Below are 20,949 nucleotides of genomic sequence, written 5' to 3' on the forward strand. Positions count from 1 at the left end.
TGCAGCAGGCACATAGTATTACTCAAGTGTTTACTGTTCAGTTCAGTAGCTTGGTCGTGTCCGACTTTTTGCCACCCCATGGACTGCAGCACGCCAGGCCTCCCTGTCCATCACCAACTCCTGGAGTTGACTCAAACTCATGTCCACTGAGTCGGTGATGCCATCCAACCGTCTCATCCTCTGTCGTCCCCTTCTCTGGCCTTCAATCTTTCCCAGCATCAGGGTCTTTTCCAATGAGTCAGCTCTTCGCATCAGGTGGCCAAAGTACTAGAGTTTCAGCATCAGTCCTTCCAGTGAATTTTCAGGACTGATTTCCTTTAGGATGGACTGGTTGGATCTCCTTGCAGTCCAAGGGACTCTCAAGAGTCTTCTCCAACACCACAGTTCAAAAGCATCAATTCTTCAGGGCTCAGCTTTCTTTATAGTCCAACTCTCACATCCATACATGACCACTGGAAAAACCATAGCCTTGACTAGATGGACCTTTGTTGGCAAAGTAATGTCTCTGCTTTTTAACATGCTGTCTAGGTTGGTCATAACTTTTCTTCCAAGAAGCAAGCGTCTTTTAATTTCATGGCTGCAGTCACCATCTGCAGTGATTTTGGAGCCTGAGAAAATAAAGTCTGTCACTGTTTCTACTGTTTCCCCATCTACTTGCCATGAAGTGATGGGACCAGATGCCATGATCTTCACTTTCTGAATGTTGAGCTTTAAGCCAACTTTTTCACTCTCCACCTTCACTTTCATCAAGAGGCTCTTTAGTTCTTCTTCACTTTCTGCCATAAGGGTGGTGTCATCTGCATATTTGAGGTTACTGATATTTCTCCTGGCGTTCTTGATTCCAGCTTGTGCTTCTTCCAGCCCAGCGTTTCTCATGATGTACTCTGCATAGAAGTTAAATAAGCAGGGTGACAATATGCAGCCTTGACGTACTCCTTTCCCTATCTGGAAACAGTCTGTTGTTCCACGTCCAGTTCTAACTGTTGCTTCGTGACCTGCACACAGATTTCTCAACAGGCAGGTCAGGTGGTCTGGTATTCCCATCTCTTAAAAGAATTTTACAGTTTGCTGTGATCCACACAGTCAAAGGCTTTGGCGTAGTCAATAAAGTAGATGTTTTTCTTGAACTCTCTTGCTTTTTCGATGATCCAGTAGATGTTGGGAATTTGATTTCTGGTTCTTCTGCCTCTTCTAAATGCAGTTTGAACATCTGGAAGTTCACGGTTCATGTACTCTTAAGCCTGGCTTGGAGAATTGTGAGCATTACTTTACTAGCATGTGAGATGAGTGCAATTGTGCGGTAGTTTGAGCATTCTTTGGCATTGCCTTTCTTTGGGATTGTAATGAAAACTGACCTTTTCCAGTCCTGCGGCCACTGCTGAGTTTTCCACGTTTGCTGGCATATTGAGTGTAGCGCTTTCACTTTGTTTGTTTACTATTACTACTTCTCAAAATGTGTTTTAAAAACACTTGCATCAGCTTTCTGGGGAGGTGTCCAAGATTCAGTCCAGGTGTACTGAATCAAAGTCTTACGGTCATGGGAAAGAACTTGAGAAAGATGTTTTTTTACAAGTTGACTAGGTGATTCTTATACCACCAATATTTGAGAACTATTGTTTTTAGGTAAGATTTATAGTTTTCTGCTTGGAGTCTTTGTCCATGTGCCTTGTAGGTACAATCTATAGTATTTATTTCAGTATCCTCACTGCGGGGCACACAGTAGGTAGTCAAACGTCTATTAAGTAACAGCTTTATTAAAGTCAGTCAACATCTAGCTCTGCAATTCCCACCATGCAGAATAAATTACAAATTAGGCTTGGAATTTAAACCTTTGCACTAATATAAAAAAGCTAAAATTACTCTTATAGAGCACTGATTCTTTAATAAAACTTTGTGACTCATAAACTCCCAAGAATGTGATAAACACTATAAACTCTCTTCAGAAGACTAAAGATATGTTAAAACTTGCAAATAATTTTAAGGGGTTTACCTCAGGTGAAAAAAAAAATCTCATATAAAAACTGACTTATAAAAACTCTCATGTAAAAACTTTGTTTCTTAAAACAAAACACTAGGTTCTTATTTATCATTGAATCCCTATTACTAGAAAAAAGGATAGACAGAGCATATTTGGCACTAAATAAGTATTTGTTTAATGAATAAATGGGTCACTGGCCAAAGGATGTTATCATCTGGAACCCCTTGAGTCACCCAAGGCTGATGTACAATAGGGAATGAAAGCACAGAGACTGTGTATCTTACTCATGACTTAGTTGTAACCTCGAACTTCTACAAGTGGGAAATAAAAAACCAGATCATTTGGACCAGTGTTTCCACTTAAGATGAAACATGAGGAAACACAATCTAGAGCAACAGGTGTCTCACCTCTTTTGGTGGATACCAAACCCAACCTTTGTCTTTCCAACTCTTGTTGATGAAAATACAACTCTGCTTCTCAACTCATTTCTCTAGATTGGTAGCCACCAGATGGCAAGAGAGGCTTTACTATTAATATTTCCTGAACTCAAACTAGCAAACAAGAAAATCATAAAAAGCTGAAATTAATGAAACAGACATTAAATATATACCAAGGAAAACAATGGAAATAGTGCCTCTTGTATATATACAATGGATTATTACTCAGCCATAAGAAAGAATGAAATCTTGCCATGTGCGCAACTGGTAGATGGGATAAAGCAGTGAGTCAAATAGAGAAAGGCAAATACCGTATTTTACTTATATGTGGAATCCAAAAAACAAGTGAACAAACGAAACAGAAATAGGCATAGATACAGGTAATAAGCAGGTGGTTGTCAGAGGGAAGAGGGGCGGAGGGATGAATGAAACAGGTGAGAGAAATTATGGGGCACAAATTTCCATACAAAATAAATGAGGCTCTGGGATGAAGTGTACAGTGTGGGGAATACAGTCAATAATAACAGAACGTGTTCGTATGGTGAGAGTGGGCAGCTAGACTCATCATAATGACCGTTTTGCAATGTACAGAAATACTGGATCACTATGCTGTGCACCAGGATTGGGCATAGTGCTGTAGGAGAGCAACCAAACCATCTCATAGAAAGAGGTCAGATCTGTGGTCACCAGAGGCAGAGATGTCGTTCTCGGGGGCAAGGGGGGACTGAATGAAGGTGGGCAGAAGGCATAAACTACCAGTTAAGATAAATAAGCACCAAGAATGTAAAGTACATGATCAACATAATTAACATTGCTGTATATTATACATGAAAGTTGCTAACAGAATTGTTAAGAACTCATAAGAATTTTCATCACAAAAATTTTTTTAAAATTAAAAAAAATTTTTATATCTACATGAGATGATGGATGTTCACTGAAATTACTGTGGTAATCATTTCACAATGTATGTAAGTCAAATCATTCTGCTATACACCTTAAATTTATACAGTGCTGCATGTCAATTATATTCCAATAAAAAGGGGAAAAAAATACCAGCTCTTTGGATTAATAAAAAAAAAAATAAAAGTGATAAGCCTCTGGTAAGACTGGTCAAGTAAAAAAGAAAGAAGATACAAATATCTTACACAGTGGTATAAATTTGTATATTACATATAGCAGTATTAGGAATGAAAAGCAGGACATCAGTACAGATCTGGCATAAAATTTAAAAAGGAAGGAATAATATTGTGCTAATAAATTTGAAAATGTAGATGAAATGGACAGACTTTCAGGAATATTCCATTTATCAGTATTACATATTAATAGAAAGTCTTACTAATTAAAAAAAAAAATGAAGTCGGCATCCCACAAAAACCACACCAGACTCCAACCAAGCAAACTTCACCTTAGATTTGTAGTAAAACATTTAAGGAAGAGTAATGTAAATGTTATGAAGCTCCTCCAGAAACTAGGAAAAGAAATCCACTCTCTAACTTACTGTATATGGATATGTAATCTTGATAAACAAACCAAATCCAGTTATCAAAAACTAGTATCACATCATGAACTAGACTTGTTTTACTTCAGAAGAAGGTTGGTTTAATAATAGGAAAGCAATTCTCTGACCACATAAAAAGAATAAAGGTGGCAAACAATCAGTTTCCTCAATAAATTCAGAGAAAAAGTTTTTGATAAAATTCAACAGCCTTTAGATCATAAAAAACTCTTTGCAAACTAAGAATAGAAGGGAAATCTCCCAACTTAGTAAAAATATCATAAACTGTCTATGGATACCTTGAAAGCATGCCTAGAGAACAGAAACAAAACAAGAATGTCTGAAATGGCTTCTATTCAACATGGTAGTGGAGGTCTCTGCAAATGTAATTAGACAAGTAAAACAAAAAGAAAGGTGTGAGAAACAGGAAGACAAATCTGTCGTCACTTGCAGATGATACAACTATATACAGAAAAGTCCAAAAGAATATACAAATTACGAGAATTGAGAAAAGAATTTAGCAAAGTGCCGAATAGAAGAATCAATCTGAAAGTTGTGTTTCCACGTATCAGCAACAAATGAAAAATAAGCAATTTAAGGATTATAATAGCATGAAAAAATAAAAAAACAAGATTAACTTAACAAAAGTATACGGAACTCATCTATGAATAAGATTATAAATCTTTATCAAAAGCTCTAAGGACCATAATAATCGAAAGAGGTTCATTCAATGGAAAATGCACTGTTAAAAAGAGGAAACTGTTCATACACTAAATACAATTTTTAATCAAAATTCTAACAGATTTTGTTTTGAAAATTTTATTTTGAAATTTGTGCAACTCTGAACTTTGTTTCAAAGTGTAAAGAACAGATTACAGCCAATATCTTAAAGAACAAGGTAGAAACATTTGTTTTACCAATATCAAGAACTGTTAAAGCTTTAGTAATTAAGATAGGACGTTACTGGTGTATGACCAAATGTTAATGGAATAAAACAGAGCCCAGAAATAGACTCAGATACATATGGGCACTTAACAGATCAAAGATTTGGCATGGCAAATCAACAGAGAGGTGAGTTTTTAAGGGGTGAGGGAACGAACCTGTACACCTACCTTATCCCAAACACAAAATTCAATCCAAGCAGAAGACAAAACGATCATATGTTAGAACATAGTACAGAAGACACTCATGACCTCAGGATAGAGAGGTATTTAACAACACATTAAAACACCAACAAGATGGGAAAAGACTGGTGTATTTCATTAGAAGCAGAAAGATAAATACAAACTGTGATAAGTTTTTTGAAGTAGTTATAACCAAAAGATTAATCTCCTGAATATATAAAGGAATCCCGTTAATCAAGACATTCAGTTTTTTTAAATGGGCAAAATATCTGAACAAGGACTTCACGAAGAGGAAATCCATGTGGTAGACAAACCTGAGGAAAAAAATAACCTCATAGAAGTATGAAGCAACAATGAGGTTTGACAGCAGTTTCTTTAAAAATATATACATATATCTAGAAAAATAACTGAAAAACATGAAAATGGATAACAGACTTCTGGGTGGGTCTTATTCCTCGAGTCACTTCTCAAATTCTTTCTTTCTTTGGCTGCACCGGGTCCTAGTTGCAGCATGTGGGATCTAGTTTCCTGACCAGGGACTGAACCCAGGCCAGGCCCCCTGCGTTTGGAGCATGGAGTCTCAGCCACTGGACCGCCAGGGAAGCTCCTCTCAAATTCTTAAGTGTTGCTTTAACAGCATTACAAACCCAGGAGATTTTGTAAAGTTTTAAAAGTCTAACAGCACAAATGTGGAACTTTCCACTGTTACTGGTAAAAGCACTAATTGATACTATTGCTTTAAAAAGTTAGATTTAAGCAAACATTCCACTCGTAGATGTATCCTCAAGAAAGTCACTTAGTCCTGTCCAACTCTTTGTGACCCCATGGACTGTGTAGTCCATGGAATTCTCCAGGCCAGAAGAGTGGAGTGGGTAGCCTTTCCCTTCTCCAGGGGATATTCCCAACCCAAGGATCGAACTGGGGTCTCCTGCATTGCAGGTGGATTCTTTACCAGCTGAGCTATGAGGGAAGCCCTGGTATTCTCAAGGGATGATACGTATGTGCAAACAGGACATAATATACAAAAATGTTCATAGTGGCTTTAGAACAGCAAAAATCTAAGAACAATTCAAATGCCATCACAGAAGAAAAGACCGTAACTTTAGTATATTTATATGATGGACTACTACACAGTAATGAAACTACAGCTATATGCATTAACACGGATGACTTTGCTAAACAAAGTCACAAAGGAATATATGTAACATCTAATTTATTAAATAGAATTTAATATTCCATTAAACTTTATTTATTAATGTTTACTTTTGCCTGATTTTTTAGACATTTTTCAGGAATGTAGACGTAAGTACTATTCAAAGTATGGTCCAGTGACCACACTGAACTGTTACTGGCTGAGGAGAGAAGCACATGAGTAAGCATGCACAGAAAGCAAGCATTCAGGCAGGCTGACAGCAATTTAATATTAACAAAATATTCAAACACATGATTTTGTATTTACTAATAAAAAACTGTTTGTGATTACTTGGAAATTTTTTTAAAAGTTTGAGAAGAACTAGCATACTTAACTAGTAAAAAGAAAAAAAAATATTTTCATTACAAGCGAAACACTGGTTATCGCTAATGAAGAAATAGTCAGGAAAGGGTACACAGAACCTTTTATGGTGTTGGCAATACTACATTTCTTAATCTGAGCGTGGGTTATTGAGAATGTGCTTTATAATTTTATTTCTCTTTAAGCTGTACATGTTTAATACCCTGTTTACAATTTTTAAAAGTTTTAAAACTTTGTTACAGACAACACCAATTCTTTAAAAATATATACATTAATCTGTACAAAAACTGAAATACATTTCTCAAATGAAATACATCAAAGTGGATGGTGGATTACTGGTCAATTTTACTCTCTGAACCACAATTTCTCAAATGAAGTGCATCAAAGTGGATGGCAGATTACTGGTCAGTTTTACTCTGTGAACCACAATTTCTGAAATTCCTGTGTTCCCTTCTCTTTTTAAGGTAGTAGTGAATGAGTGAGTGAGTGAAAGTCGCTCAGTCATGTCCAACTCTTTGCGACCTCATGGACTTTACAGACCATGGCATTTTCTTGGCCAGAATACTGGAGTGGGTAGCCTTTCCCTTCTCCAGGGGATCTTCCCAACCCAGGGATCGAACCCAGGTCTCCCACATTGCAGGCGGATTCTTTACCAGCTGAGCCACAAGGTAGTTATAGTCACTAGTAATTACAGCACTAAAAACAGATCATGCCAGACCCTGTGTTATTTCCAGATTTCACCAAACATCCTAATAATGCTAGCTTGTGGATAAAATGGAGAAATGTAGACTGAAAAATAGCACATATTGTGGTTTAAGGATAACATCCCTTTATTTTCCTCCAGAATTTGGAAACAACCAAGATGGAGGTTATTCAGATCACCTTTACTAGTAACAACATATTTTTTGATCTGTACCAATAAATAGACATCCCTGATTTAGAGATTGGTTCACTCAACTGCTGGCCCAGCTAAACCATGTTCCCTCCCGACTCTGGAAGAGGACAAAGCAAAATGCCATGAGGAGTAAGTCTTTTGATCTGTGTATTTTCTTGCTCCTTTAGCACCCTGTAGGTATCTTAGAAACCAAGTTCTTTCTGCTTCATGACTTAGTTAACATTAGTTCCTTATATAGCTATCTCATCTCCCCCAACTGTTATGTTCCTGGAGGTCAGATTATCTTACTCATTTTTGAAACTCTTAGCAGATTATTATGTACATGATGGACTTCTGTATTTGTTACATATTATTTAAGAGCCATATGAGCTTGGTTACAGTAAGAACTTTAAGAACTAAAGAAGGATCAAGAGATTAAATTGGACCAATGACAAAAACACAGCTATTATTTATTAAACACTTGTATATGACAGGCGTGGAGCCTAAGTGCTTTATAATAAATCTCATTATGTTCTCATTGTAGTAGAAATAACCTTAATAACAAATGAAGAAACAGAAATATATGGAGTTAACAAGATCATTTGCATGAGATCACCCAATCATGATCTGATCTTGGCTATAACTCCAAAACCAAAGCACTGAACCACTTCTGAGGTATACTGCTAAGCCTTCAGAGATCCACTCTTTAATGGTAATTGTAGGTACTACCACATTGTGGTTGAGAAAGAGGGGTCTGGAACCACAGTGCCATGGCTCATATATTTTGCTAATTACTGATATACAGGCAGGTTTCTTAACCTCCATTTCCTCATCTGTAAAATGGGAATAATATCCTTACTTCAGAGGATTATTGCAAAGATGCAATGGGCCAACACAAGTAAAATACTGATGGTTAACCTGTATTGCTGTTACTTATCTGCTACTTTTGTAGACTTGTGCCTAGGAGCCAGAGTGTCCCCCATGACATTATAAAGGGGGAACAACATTGAGAAAATAATATTATACAACCAAATGTTACCTTACCTAAAAACTAAGAAGCTTTTTAGGGAATTGAAGGCTAAACTTCCTTTCCCCCCAACTTTCAGTAAGAAAACCAAAAAGGTTAAAAAGTGAGGTGATTAGAGGTTGTATTCCTCTTCTTTACTCAGTCCCTAAGATGTTCCAATAAAATATGAAATAAATTATCACTCTCTTGCTACAAAACTGCACCCCAAGGCCCAAGTTGGTAAGGAGCTTTAAAAAGACTTAAATCTTGACAGAAATAAGTGAAGTCAGTTTGTTGAAAGATTTTTTTTTTATTCTACAAGAATTGATTGGTACAATCCTGCAGAACCAGCATGTGTCATTTAGACAAATTTTTCTTTCCAAAAGTAAATGAAAATGCCCTCTAAATAATTTATATATCAATTTGTTTAATTTTTGAAAACAACAGTCAATAGGGTCTGCTTTGTCCTATTTAACCATAAATGTTACACATTTACAAACTGAAGCAAAACTGGATAGTAGAGATTTAAAGGAAATCTTTAAAAGAACTTAAAGCAATTTTAATTGCTTTCCAGTCCACTGTGTTTTCAAAGTTGATTATCATCAAGCCAGGATGAAAGCTGTGAACCCCAGACCATCTGCTTCTTTAATAAAAAGAATGTTTAGATTATTAGCAAAGTAATATCTTTAAATGTTATCTTCACACAGTTGGAATTTTAGTATACACTTGCATATCAAGTCCCTTTCCAGTATTTATTCTGCTTTAAAAATATATACAGCTAATGATGTTTAAATAAGTATTCTGAGCTGTGTGTCCAAATATAAACATCTGAGAAATTCAAACTGCAGCAACAAGTTATGAAAGGATTAAAGATGAAAGATGAGCTACAAATTATATAGAAGGAAAAGTTCTACTTAATATTCATATCCAGGTAGATATGTATTTTCTAATTTTTATATACATACCTAGTTGAATATTGACAAGCCACCGAACTTCAACCAGTTACAGACTAGACTAAGTCAGTACTATTTTCTACAACAGGTAACAGTGGTGATTTAAAACTTTTTAATATACCTCAATAGTTTTATCACAAGTTATCTGTGGTAATAGTCTTTAAATATCATGAAGTTTAGATAGGTACAGATTAAATAACTATTATCTATGCCAAATTTGGCAGTTTGATGATACCCAACTCTGCTTAATTATGGTGTAATTACCTGAACACAAGAGCAGGCAGGCAACCTGAAAAGGACACTCAGCATACTCTCAGGTTTATCACTTTAACAGTACTGTTTAAAACCTGCAAATCTAAATACAGAGGGACACTTAAAAAGCTGCAGGACAGGATCCCAAAAAAGAGAAATCCGTTAAATCTTAAACTTCAGTTCTTAATCCATTGATAAATATTGTTGAAGGAGTAGCTATTTGGTCTTCAAACATTTTAGAATTAAAGGGTCTAAAGTATGTTCATCCTTTGCTACACTCTAGCATTTTAAATTAGCAAGCAGGACAACCTGAATTCATCTTGCTCTTACATGCACAAGTGTATGTGCATTTTAAGACAACTTAGAATTAGGAGCTAACTTTTAGTTGGTGGAGGTTAAGTGACTAAAATTGCTGTCCAATCACTATTCTGTAGTACCACATACCAAAGCCCTAAAAATATGCCAGTCATGTTCAGTACTCATTACTTTTAGGTGGGGGAGAGAAACATGGCAAAAAGCAGTCGTAATTTTTTTTTTTAAACAGCGTAAGAGCTTTAAACACAATTTTGCATCATCTTGTATTGTATCCTAGAATACCTGGAAGAAAATCTTATTTCAGTCAGCTCAATTTATGCAAATTATAAAATACAAACACAGACTAAATCCTATAGTGTACAGAAAATGCACTATTTAATACTCATTAAATGCAGTACAATCAATGAAGATTATCAAATAAGAAACACACACAGCATTCTAAATTTTTAAATCATCTTAGGGCTGCTAAATCAGAGATTGTACAAATTGTATGTGCAAGACAAAAAACAAACAAAAAAACCCCCAAAAAACAAAGAAGAAAAAGAAAGAAAAAAACCAAAGAAACTCACTTCTCAGTGCATCACACCCACTGGAATAAAACATATGGCACCGTTACACTTTCACTTTTATATTAACAACTGTCAATTAAAGCTAGGAGTGACTCCCGACATTAAAGCCACATTAGAGCAAGAATTAGCCAATTCAATGTTTAATGAAACAGATCACCTTTTTTCTTTGTAAAAGCACTGAAAATGTAATGTGTGCTGATAACTCACTGAAAGTTTTCTCATGTCATTTGCTCCCCATTGTAGTGTCTTAAATTACTCTGTGATTATTCTACCTGTTAACAACAGTCTGATTTTTAAGGTGTCTGTAAACTCTGTTACTGAAACACACTAGTTTCTGTCTTTATGAAAAAAAAAATAACATATATCTGGTGGTAGATCATAGAATAAACCCAAACAACAAAAATGACATTTTCCAAGCTACTGAGAAATAAATTAAACCATGATGTGTCAATTTAAAATTATATCAATATTAACTAATATTTCTATGGTAGATTTTTTTTCCTCATAAAATTAAACAATGCAGAATAGGGCTTGGGCTACAGTTAATCACATTTGGTTTTCTTAAAAACAAAACTTTATTTACTATAAACAACTAAAAGGTAATTTTCTTCCTCCACATCAACATTAAATTGAAGGCTTCGTTTAAAATATCCACTGCTTACAAGAAAAGTACTTTTAAAAGGATAAGAGGAATCAAAATTACCAAAGGTTAGCGTGTGAGGAGTAGATAGAAACAACCCAGAAAAGTGTAAATCATTGTGTTGAATATTTATGAATAGCCCAAAATAAGTCCCAAAGTTTTTCTACCTTTACAAATAAAAAAAGGTGTCCTTTCCACAGCTTGGGATATGCATTGTACACCCACCCCCAACAAGTGTATGAGTAAGGTTCTAAAAATGTTGCCATATTAAGTTCTTCGGTACCTAAAATTAATTGGAGGACAGCAATATTACAGCGGCAATGGTGCATCAATTCTCAAATTACGATCCAACACGAGTTGTTGTGGTTCTTTTATCGGAGAAGAAGCTTTTCAAAAGAAATACCTGCCCTATGCTAACCACCAGGAGAATGAGGGCTTCTCCTACTGACCAGTAGGCCACTCTTGTATTTAGATCCTCAGCTCTGCTTCGGCCTTGAGCTTCTCTCAATCGGAAGTGAGTCTGATAGTCAATGACAGATTTCAGAGCTTCATGAATTGAAACACAGGCAGATTCCATCTAAAGAGAAAGAGTTTCAGTTAGTACGTTTCATACTTTCTGTACAATCCATCTAGCATATCCATCGTTTCTTTCACTGTGATCGCAAGTCCTCATGTGACTAACATTCCACTGAACTGGCCCTCGTTCACTCACTCATTCATGTCAGTGGTCCTGGCAGAGCAACCCTTTCACTCGCTCCCACTAGGATGACTGGCAGCTGCTTGCCCCAAACTGGAGCGTCGCAGCTGCGGCATCTGTAAGGTGGCAGGTGGAACATGAAGCAAACAGTAGAAGAAACACTAAGCAGTGAAGGCTGGTGGCGACAGAATTTAAGGCCAGGTTCTCCAAGAGGAAGAATTCGGAGGAAGAGAATGACAGGTCAGTAAATCTGACCAATAATATGCATATGAGTCAAAGTCCAAATATAGCAAAAATGAGCAAAATATGGCATAAAAGTAGACTGTCAAAGTTATTTCAAGTATCTTAGAAACAGCTGAAACTTCAAAGTGGGAATTTTTTCCCCCACATTGACCACTTTGCTAATTAAGTTTCTCCCTCATTTCAGTCAACAAAAACAATATATACGTTCTCAATGGGACTTAAGTCTTATTTTCACTGTGAGTCAGTGGGCCTTCATCTGATGACATCTTACCTTTTTCTACATTACACTATTTGCTTGAGAAGGGTTAAGAGTCTAATTTTTCTGGTTGTTGTATACAAACAACCAGTTTAATATTTTTCTACTGCTGAAAATTTAATCCTGGTAGCGAGATACAGGTTTTATTATATTATACTTATTTTATATCACAAACCACATATTAGGAGTTTAAAAAAAATGAGTTTGTTGTGATTTTAATAATAGACATTAGAAAATAATTTAAGCACTTAAAGTTCTACCAAAATTAAGTAGAAAAGGAATAGTTACAAAAATATTTCAGAGAAAGTTTCTTTAAAAAGTATGAGAAATTAGGAGGTCTACAAATTGAATTTACCGATTAGAATACTCAAACATTTTTGCTTCTTGTTTTCTGGTTCCTAGGAATGGAAGATCACCATGTACTAAAATGAATGATTTATAAGTTTTAGTGAGAGGCAGACAGGTGCTTCTAGCATTTCTTTGCTTTCCATGTATCTCAAAATGATGAACAGGCTAAGAATTCTTCCTCTGAAAAGTATGTATAAAAACAAGGATTTGACACAAGTTCAGAGCATTCAAGGGATTCTTGAAGCATGACAAAGGGGCACAGGTTAAGAATTACTGAACTAGAGAAAATCACAGAAATTAAAGAACTACTTACGTGGATTCATACAATTTTTGAGGTAGTGTTTTTTTTTTTTTTTTTTCATTTTACCTTCAAAGTGGAAATGTTCTCATGTCTCCAAAAGTATAGTGACTAGTATGATGAACCCCATGTCAATCCCATTCCAATTATTTTAAAGTATATCTCACATATTTTATCATTTCAGCTATACTTCTACGTTTCATATTTATTTCTGAAAGGTAACAATTTAAAAAACTTAATCCCAGTAGCCCTGTAACACAGAGTAACAATAACTCCTTAAAAGTGATCAGATATAAAGCCAGTGGAAAGCCCTTGCCACCTAGTGTTAGGACTCGGCGCTTTCAGTGCCTTGCCCGGGGTTTGATCCCTGGGAGGAAACTAAGATCCCGCAAGTCACATGGCATAGCCCAGAGGAAAAAGGCAGGCAGACTGTATTCAGATTTCCCCAAACACCTCAGCAAAGTCGTTTCCAAATCAGAAAGCAAACAAGGTCAATATAATCATTTAGCTGATATGTCTTTCAAGTCTTCTTTAATCTTTAGGTTCTCTTCCTGTTTTTTTACCCCCTTCCCATCTACTTGTCGGAAAAGGCACCCCACTCCAGTACTCTTGCCTGCAAAATCCCATGGATGGAGGAGCCTGAAGGCTGCAGTCCATGGGGTTGCGAAGAGTCAGACACAACTTAGCGACTTCACTTTCCCTTTTCACTTTCATGCATTGAAGAAGGAAATGGCAACCCACTCCAGTGTTCTTGCCTGGACAATCCCAGGGACAGGGAAGCCTGGTGGGCTTCCGTCTATGGGGTCACACAGAGTTGGACACGACTGAAGCGACTTAGCAGCAGCAGCATCTACTTGTTGAAAATTCAACTGGGTCCTCTGTCCATCAGCATTTCCCACTTGCTGGATTTTGTTGATTATTCCCCTGGTGTTCCTCTATCCTCTTAAAAGGCTAAAAACAGTGTAAATTAATAAAACCATTCTGGAGAATGATTTAGTGTTATCTAATTGATGCTTTTGAACTGTGGTGTTGGAGAAGACTCTTGAGAGGCCCTTGGACTGCAAGGAGATCCAACCAGTCCATTCTGAAGGAGATCAGCCCTGGGATTTCTTTGGAAGGAATGATGCTAAAGCTGAAACTCCAGTACTTTGGCCACCTCATGCGAAGAGTTGACTCATTGGAAAAGACTCTGATGCTGGGAGGGATTGGGGGCAAGAGGAGAAGGGGATGACAGAGGATGAGATGGCTGGATGGCATTACTGACTCGATGGACATGAGTCTCAGTGAACTCCGGGAGTTGGTGATGGACAGGGAGGCCTGGCGTGCTGCGATTCATGGGGTTGCAAAGAGTCAGACACGACTGAGTGACTGATCTGATCTGATCTGTAGCTCATATTGTATTTGAACTAGAAATAAAATAACCCTTCTCATCACCTGAGCAGTATTTGTTCACTGACTCTAAATTTCTCTTGCTATCTTTCTCTCATTAAGCTCTTCTTCAAAATAAAACCCAATTTAGCTACCTTAACTATTTTTGGTTTTTGTTAGATGACTTACTAGTAATCTTTACTATTTAACCTTCAGTTACAGCAAAAGTTATTGTAGCAGCAGTCTGCATAACACTAAATACTTGTATAAAAGTGTGTATATGCAAATATATACATATGTATATATTAATTAATTATGGCATCACGTAACTTAACCTCCCCTGCTAAGTTACAGTAGCAACATTCCTCCATGAATTACAGAAACTGCTTCAGAATACTGGAGCACTGTTTAGGCCTTTAAACTTCCTTTGTCAATGATGTTTCTACCAAAGTGATCCTCCTATTTTAATGTCTATTTTCTTTTCATAAAATACTTTAACACTGGTCTTCACTAAAAAAGTCTGAAGTTCTCTGTGAAATGCCTAATATACTGTAAGAGTTAAGATAGGTCTTAAAGATTGTGTTAAAGTCACAAGATTTGGTGTTTCACCAATGAGTTAATGCATGTTAAATTATGCCCTTTCCCCCCTTTAAACATACGACTTTTATTACCTGGGTAAGAGCACTGACTCGGTTCTCACTAGGAAACAAAGGTGGGTCTTCTCCAACTTGAAAATCAAAATATACAGTTTTATGTGTGAAAGTAGAAAATTCATTGCTAAAGCAAAACTTGTATGTCCCGTTTTTGGAGGCTGTGAAGGTGTAACTATCATACTGTTTCTTCATCTCCTTGTACAGCACATTACCATCAGGATCTTCTAGTCGACAATCTACATCATAGTGACCACCAGTAATAACCTACAAGAGAGGAAAACAAGCAAAAAATGAAGAGATCACTGCAAGGAACAAGGCTGAAAAATCAGTCAGGTTTCCTGTTAAAATGGCTGTAAGGTTTTTGAAACAATCACAGGCAATTTTATGTTTCTTGATTTCTACCAGTGAATGGGTCCTGGGAGGCAGATTTCAGTTCGGCTAAAGCTTTACAGAGACTGAACACACTTCCTCACGACAGGAGAGAGGGAGCGAACCAACACACCAGAAGACGGCTCCTACATCACTTAATTCTCCCACAACCCTCCAAGGGGGCATTTCCCCCTCAGTTTACAAACTAAGAACCTGAGTTAAAATAAGTAATCTACTCAAGATTATTCAGCTCATAAGAGGCTGATGCCAAATGTATACCCTTGACCCTGAGCTAACTGCCATGCAGTACTTTCCTTCCCCAAATCTCCTCTCCTAGTCTCCCACCAGCATGATCCAAGCACTCACAGACCGTTCAGTGAAGCAGAAAAGTAGCCAGTCTTTAGCCCAACACCCCATGTTATTATACTTATAGAACTGAAATTCATTTTACTGCCAAATTACAAACAGGCTGTGTTTCTTAAGTTCTTTTACAGGTCAGTTATATGGAATTTGATGCATACTTTGTTTTGAATTACATTTTGAAGAGAACTGACTTGTGGGTTGTTCTAAGAGTATATCATTATTATCAACTTGTTTCCAAGAGAAGCATAAAAGATTAAATTACATTGCTTAAACACATGTGATTAAAGGAAAACCAAAACAGAACAAGGCAAAGGCAGATAAACCTTTTGTTCATCTGCAAAGTCTGTATTTAACAGGAAAGCCCATGAAAGGAAAGCAGAGGCAGGTGAAACGCTTCTGAAGAGGACGCTGGAACTATTTTCAAGGGGTTATGCTTATTCAGCATAAGCATATCTGAGCCGTCACAATCTGAGCCATCTGAATTACACAAGTGAAGACAGGAAGAGGTTTTTCCTGAGGTACCTGGACAAGTATAAGAGAGAAAAAAAGCAAAGGAGTAAAGAGGAGCAAAAACTGAGAAGAGGGAGAGGAGACAGGAGAAGAATCACAACGTGCCTGATCCACCTGAGGAGGACGCAATGAGGAGACACTGGGTAGAGGATTTCCAACCACCATTATTGTACTGGTATTTTCAAGCTTGCCTTCTGGTCTAGCATAATATTGACATTCTAGATTTGTAGAACAGAGAGATCAAACTTTGGACTTCAAAGAACACTGGTTACTTACGTGACCTTTGTCACTAAAGAGATATGAATAACTGAACTATGTTATAAGATCATTTCGATAATTAAATGAAATATAACTGGGCATTTAGGAAATTGTAAAACAGGCAAATATTAACATATAGATATAACATCTGACACAAAAATGATGTCTTATCAATTGGGTATTCCCCTTTTCACCAAAAGTGAACAACCTTTCTTCTAGGTGAGATACTGACTGCATTTTACAGACCCAATTACTCATACTTAACACCATAGTACTTTAAATAATCAAAACATACATCCAAACAAAAAACAGAACCCAAACTGATCATCCTGCCACTTTTCTTCTACCAAACTTTAAAACAAATAATCTTACTTCAGATAAAGGTTGTTGTTGTTGTTGTTGTTGTTCAGTAGCTAAGTCATGTCCAACTCTTTGCGACCCCACGGACTGTAGCCCGCCAGGCTCCTCTGTCCGCAGATTTCCCAGGTAAGAACACTGGAGTGGGTTGCCATTTCCTTCTCCAGGGGATCTTCCCGACCCAGGGATTGAACCCACGTCACTTGCATCTCCTGCACTGGCAGGCGGATTCTTTACCACTGAGCCACCAGGGGCTAACAATCTGTCTGATCACGTAAGAAAGAAACTGGAGATCATTTTGAATGATGTGTCCCTACCTGCCCAGTTAGTCACAGAATCTTGATATTATTGCTTCTCTCAAATTCACTCCATCTCTCCTGTTCCCGATCCACAGTCCAGACAGGATTACTGCCACAGTTTCCTAAAAGGTCTTCCCAGAACCCAGTCTCTCCTGTCTAATCCAGGGTTTAACCTTGGTTGGATTATCTGGGGTGAGCAGTCTTTGCTGCAGGGGCTGCACTGCCCTGTGCCCTGAAGCACATTTAGCAGCATCTCCACTAGATGATGGTAACACCTCCCTCCCTGCATGTCCTAAAGCCTTTTGATAACTCCTGTGGCCTACAGAAAAACCCAAACCTGTCATCAACAGCACACTACTCCCTAGCACTTCCTCAAGGAAGTCTCAGCACCTTTTAGACCCTTTCTCACTGTGTTCCGAAAACACCAGAATGCCAGAATTCTCTGAACAAGTCTCTGCACTAACAGTGACAGGTAACACAGGGTCTGTTTGCTAAAGAATCACAGGACCCAAAATGATTATGCTTACAAATCTACAGTTGATTAGAGCAAGAGATTACAGTATCAAACATCATAGCCAAAAGCTGTCTCACGGCAAGAGGACACAAGAGGACACACAAGAGGTCAGGTCCGGGCTTCCCGTCCTCACTCTGTGAGGAATGAGGCCAGAGGAAACCCTCTTGGATCAGGAACCACCCAGGTGTACAGGAAACACCGTGGAACTAGTGAGCCCAAAACAGGAGTCTTGACTGGGTTTTTTATATTTTGCTGTTCACATAGGCATATTTCTGCCATGTAACTATTCTCAGTAGCAGACTCTCAGGGGACTCACACTGAGCATGTACAAATCATCAGTCTCACTGTTATCAAGGAACAATGCAGACAAACTGGTATAAATCGCCCCTAAAGTCCTCAGATCCACAATTACAAAGCAACACTGCTACTCAGTATATTTCAGTGCCAACGCAGGCTAATTTTCAGGCTTGCTGGAATTAAGTGTCACAAACGTATCTGCTGACGAAGTCCTTTTCCCCTCCGCCACTTGTAGAGCAACTATTATTTCTCCCGCCAGACTCAGCTCACACAGCAGACCCTCCGCTAAGTTTCCCCTGATGATTCTCCATCTTCAGCCAGCGCAACACTGGGGGTGTACTTTCATTACTGCACTTAACATTACGTGACTGTGTGACTGTGTCAGGTCCCTGAGGGCAAGGTCAGCCTCATCTATCTTTCAGAGGCAGTACAATGGTTAAGAACTTAGAACTGCATACTAATTCTGCTACTGCTACAGTTTGTGACCTTGGGTATCACTAGTAAATGAGTAATAAAAACTATACCCATCTCATATCGGGTTGTCCAGGGAATTAAATAATACACCGGAAATGCTTGGTATACTGTCTGCCACACAACAGATGCTGATATTTTAGCCTGTAACAGTACTCTCACCACCAAGCACAGCATCTGCATACAGAAGTCAAGAAATATTTAAGTTTAAAGAAATAAGCTTTTCGCTGACACTTTATATTACAATTCTTGCCATCACCTTTTCTGTCCTCATGAAGTTAAGCAAGCTAAAGAGTCATCCTTGGCCTCCCTCACTTACTGTAGCCAAATTATCACCAACTTCTGTGGATTTTACATAGAGTATCTCCCATCCTTTAACCTTTCACTTTCCTTCTCCCTGCTGCTACCACACTAGCCTCAGCCTGAATCGCTACAACAGCCTCCTAATCAGTCTTTCACTAATACATCTACTTGGCAGCTCTCCACAATACTTTCTCTACCTGCTCAGGTTAATATCCCTATAGCTACCCAGAAAACTTAGAACTTAGCATTGCACTGCTTACAACCCTATGATAGCTTCTCATTCTCTCAGGAAAAACTAAAATCCTTAACTCAACCAGCTGGGCACTACATAGTCTGGCCCCTGCTGACCTCCCTTCTTCTGGCTCCTTATTCCCAACTGTAGTATTTCTTCAAATTTCTAGTCGTAATTACCACAGTTCTTCAAATTCCCAGTCATTGTTTCCATAATGACCCTGCAAAGTCCATTCTCTCTTTCTCCTCACCAAAGCATTTATAACTTATCCTTTACAGTTCGGTATCAAATCGCTTCCTAAAGAAGCCAAGAGATCCCAAAGACCAGAACGTTTATCACCTAATTCTCTGCTCTTAAAGCACAATTTTATAGAATGAACTCGTACTAATTAAGAAAAGAAAGTAGGATGGGTAGAGAATCAAGAATGATGGCAGCGATCTTATCTGTTTTCTTCACTTCTGTTACCAGCAGCAGCACTTAGTACTCAATAGCTGTTCAAACATGTTAAGTCTACCATCAAAAAAAAAGAAACAGAGTAAAGAATGTTCTAACCAACTTAAGAAATTACATCTGTTAAATAAGCACTTTTATATAATCCCAAGATGAAAAAGTGCCTTTCACTGATCACAGCAATTCCTTCTACAAAACCTCTGGCAGATGGTCACCTGGTCTGGAATAGAGCTCTTCCAACGACAGGGACATTAACCAATAGTCCTAACATCCATGGAAAAACTGAAAAGCAATGGAGGCAGATACTGGGAGCACTTGAAATATGATGAAAGTGGAGGTGTGGTTTAGAGAGTGGCGAAGTGACGTAGGGCACTATAGAACAGGGGTAAATTTTTTTGTTGTTTTAACTCTTAAAAGGAAGAAAGTTCAAAATGAAGGACATTAGAGAATGGATGGAAAAGTCACACACACAGGAAGCATTTCTAGAATTCATGTATCTTAATATCTGTTTTTAACTATCTAATGCACAAGGTTTCAGAAAGGAAAGCCAAATGGCCTGCATCGGCTACCTAGATGTGATTCCTGAAATCAGACAAAGAATGAGAAAACGGCCTCGACCCTGGAACCGCGAGCTGGAACCGGCAATTGCCTGAGCCCGTAGTACCTGGAACTCGAGGGTGCACTTGGTGCCCTGCGTGATGTCCTCGTAGAAACACTGCTTGGCATTGTCGGGCAGCTCGAAGGTGATCTCGGAGGCGCCGCCGGGGCCCGGCACCAGGAACAGCAGCAGCACGAGCAGCCTGCAGCCCCAACGGCCCGCGGCGGCCGCCCAGCGCGGCGCGGACCCCAGCCGGGGCATGCCGAGGCGGCGGCCTCAACGGAGCTGGGGAGACGCGGGGTCAGGTCTGCACGAACTCCCCGCGGCGCGGCAGGCCTCGGCCCGGGCGGCGCCACCAAGACGCACCGCCGGTGGCTCCGAGCCCCGGAGAGAGTCAAAATGCGGAGTGAGTCCCTGGGTACGGCGGAAAGTACTGAGGTACCCGGGCCCAGAGGCCAGAACGACCCGAGGAGCGGAAACGGGGCCGGCAAAGAACAGGCGGAAAAGGCCTGAGACGGCCGGAAGCGGGGACTAGGGATTGGGGGAGATGAGGCGGGGCCTGGGGCGCCCGCTCCCGCGACCCGGATGTGCTCGCCTCGGCCGCGGGGAGAGGCGTTGGAGTGCGTACGTGGAAGCTCGCGAGGCGTCAGCTCTGCCCCGGCCAACTCCGGGCTGAGAGGCGGGGCCGGCGTGGCGTGCGTGGCGGGGCGGGCCCAGAGAGAGGGCGTGGCCGGCGGTAGGCGTTACCTGCGGGGGAGTGCTTCTGCAACCGCTGAGCGCCCGGGGAGCCGGGCGGGAGCGAGGAAGGGGTCTCCGGGCCGTCACGGGCTTATCCCCGGAAGAAGAGCGCTCCGCTATTTCCGGAGAGTTTTCCTGTAAATAATAACAAATTTGAGGGGAAGCAGCTTT

At 39.0% G+C, this 20,949-nt stretch overlaps 1 protein-coding gene across 1 annotated transcript in view; it reads right to left on the reverse strand.

Moving 5' to 3' along the window:
- Window positions 1-20,651, reverse strand: part of TICAM2 (TIR domain containing adaptor molecule 2) — a 44,208-nt gene extending 23,557 nt beyond the window's left edge. Inside the window, exons 1-3 of the mRNA XM_061429936.1 lie at window positions 20,107-20,651; window positions 15,038-15,283; window positions 11,602-11,733 (exon numbers count right to left, since the gene is read on the reverse strand). Of these exons, the coding sequence (XP_061285920.1) occupies window positions 11,602-11,733; window positions 15,038-15,283; window positions 20,107-20,301 (573 nt within the window). The 5' untranslated portion in view covers window positions 20,302-20,651. The remainder of the gene's footprint in view (window positions 1-11,601; window positions 11,734-15,037; window positions 15,284-20,106) is intronic.
- Window positions 20,652-20,949: the final 298 nt, after the last annotated feature.

Source organism: Bos javanicus, chromosome 10, assembly GCF_032452875.1.
Source record: "Bos javanicus breed banteng chromosome 10, ARS-OSU_banteng_1.0, whole genome shotgun sequence".
NCBI lineage: Eukaryota > Metazoa > Chordata > Mammalia > Artiodactyla > Bovidae > Bos > Bos javanicus.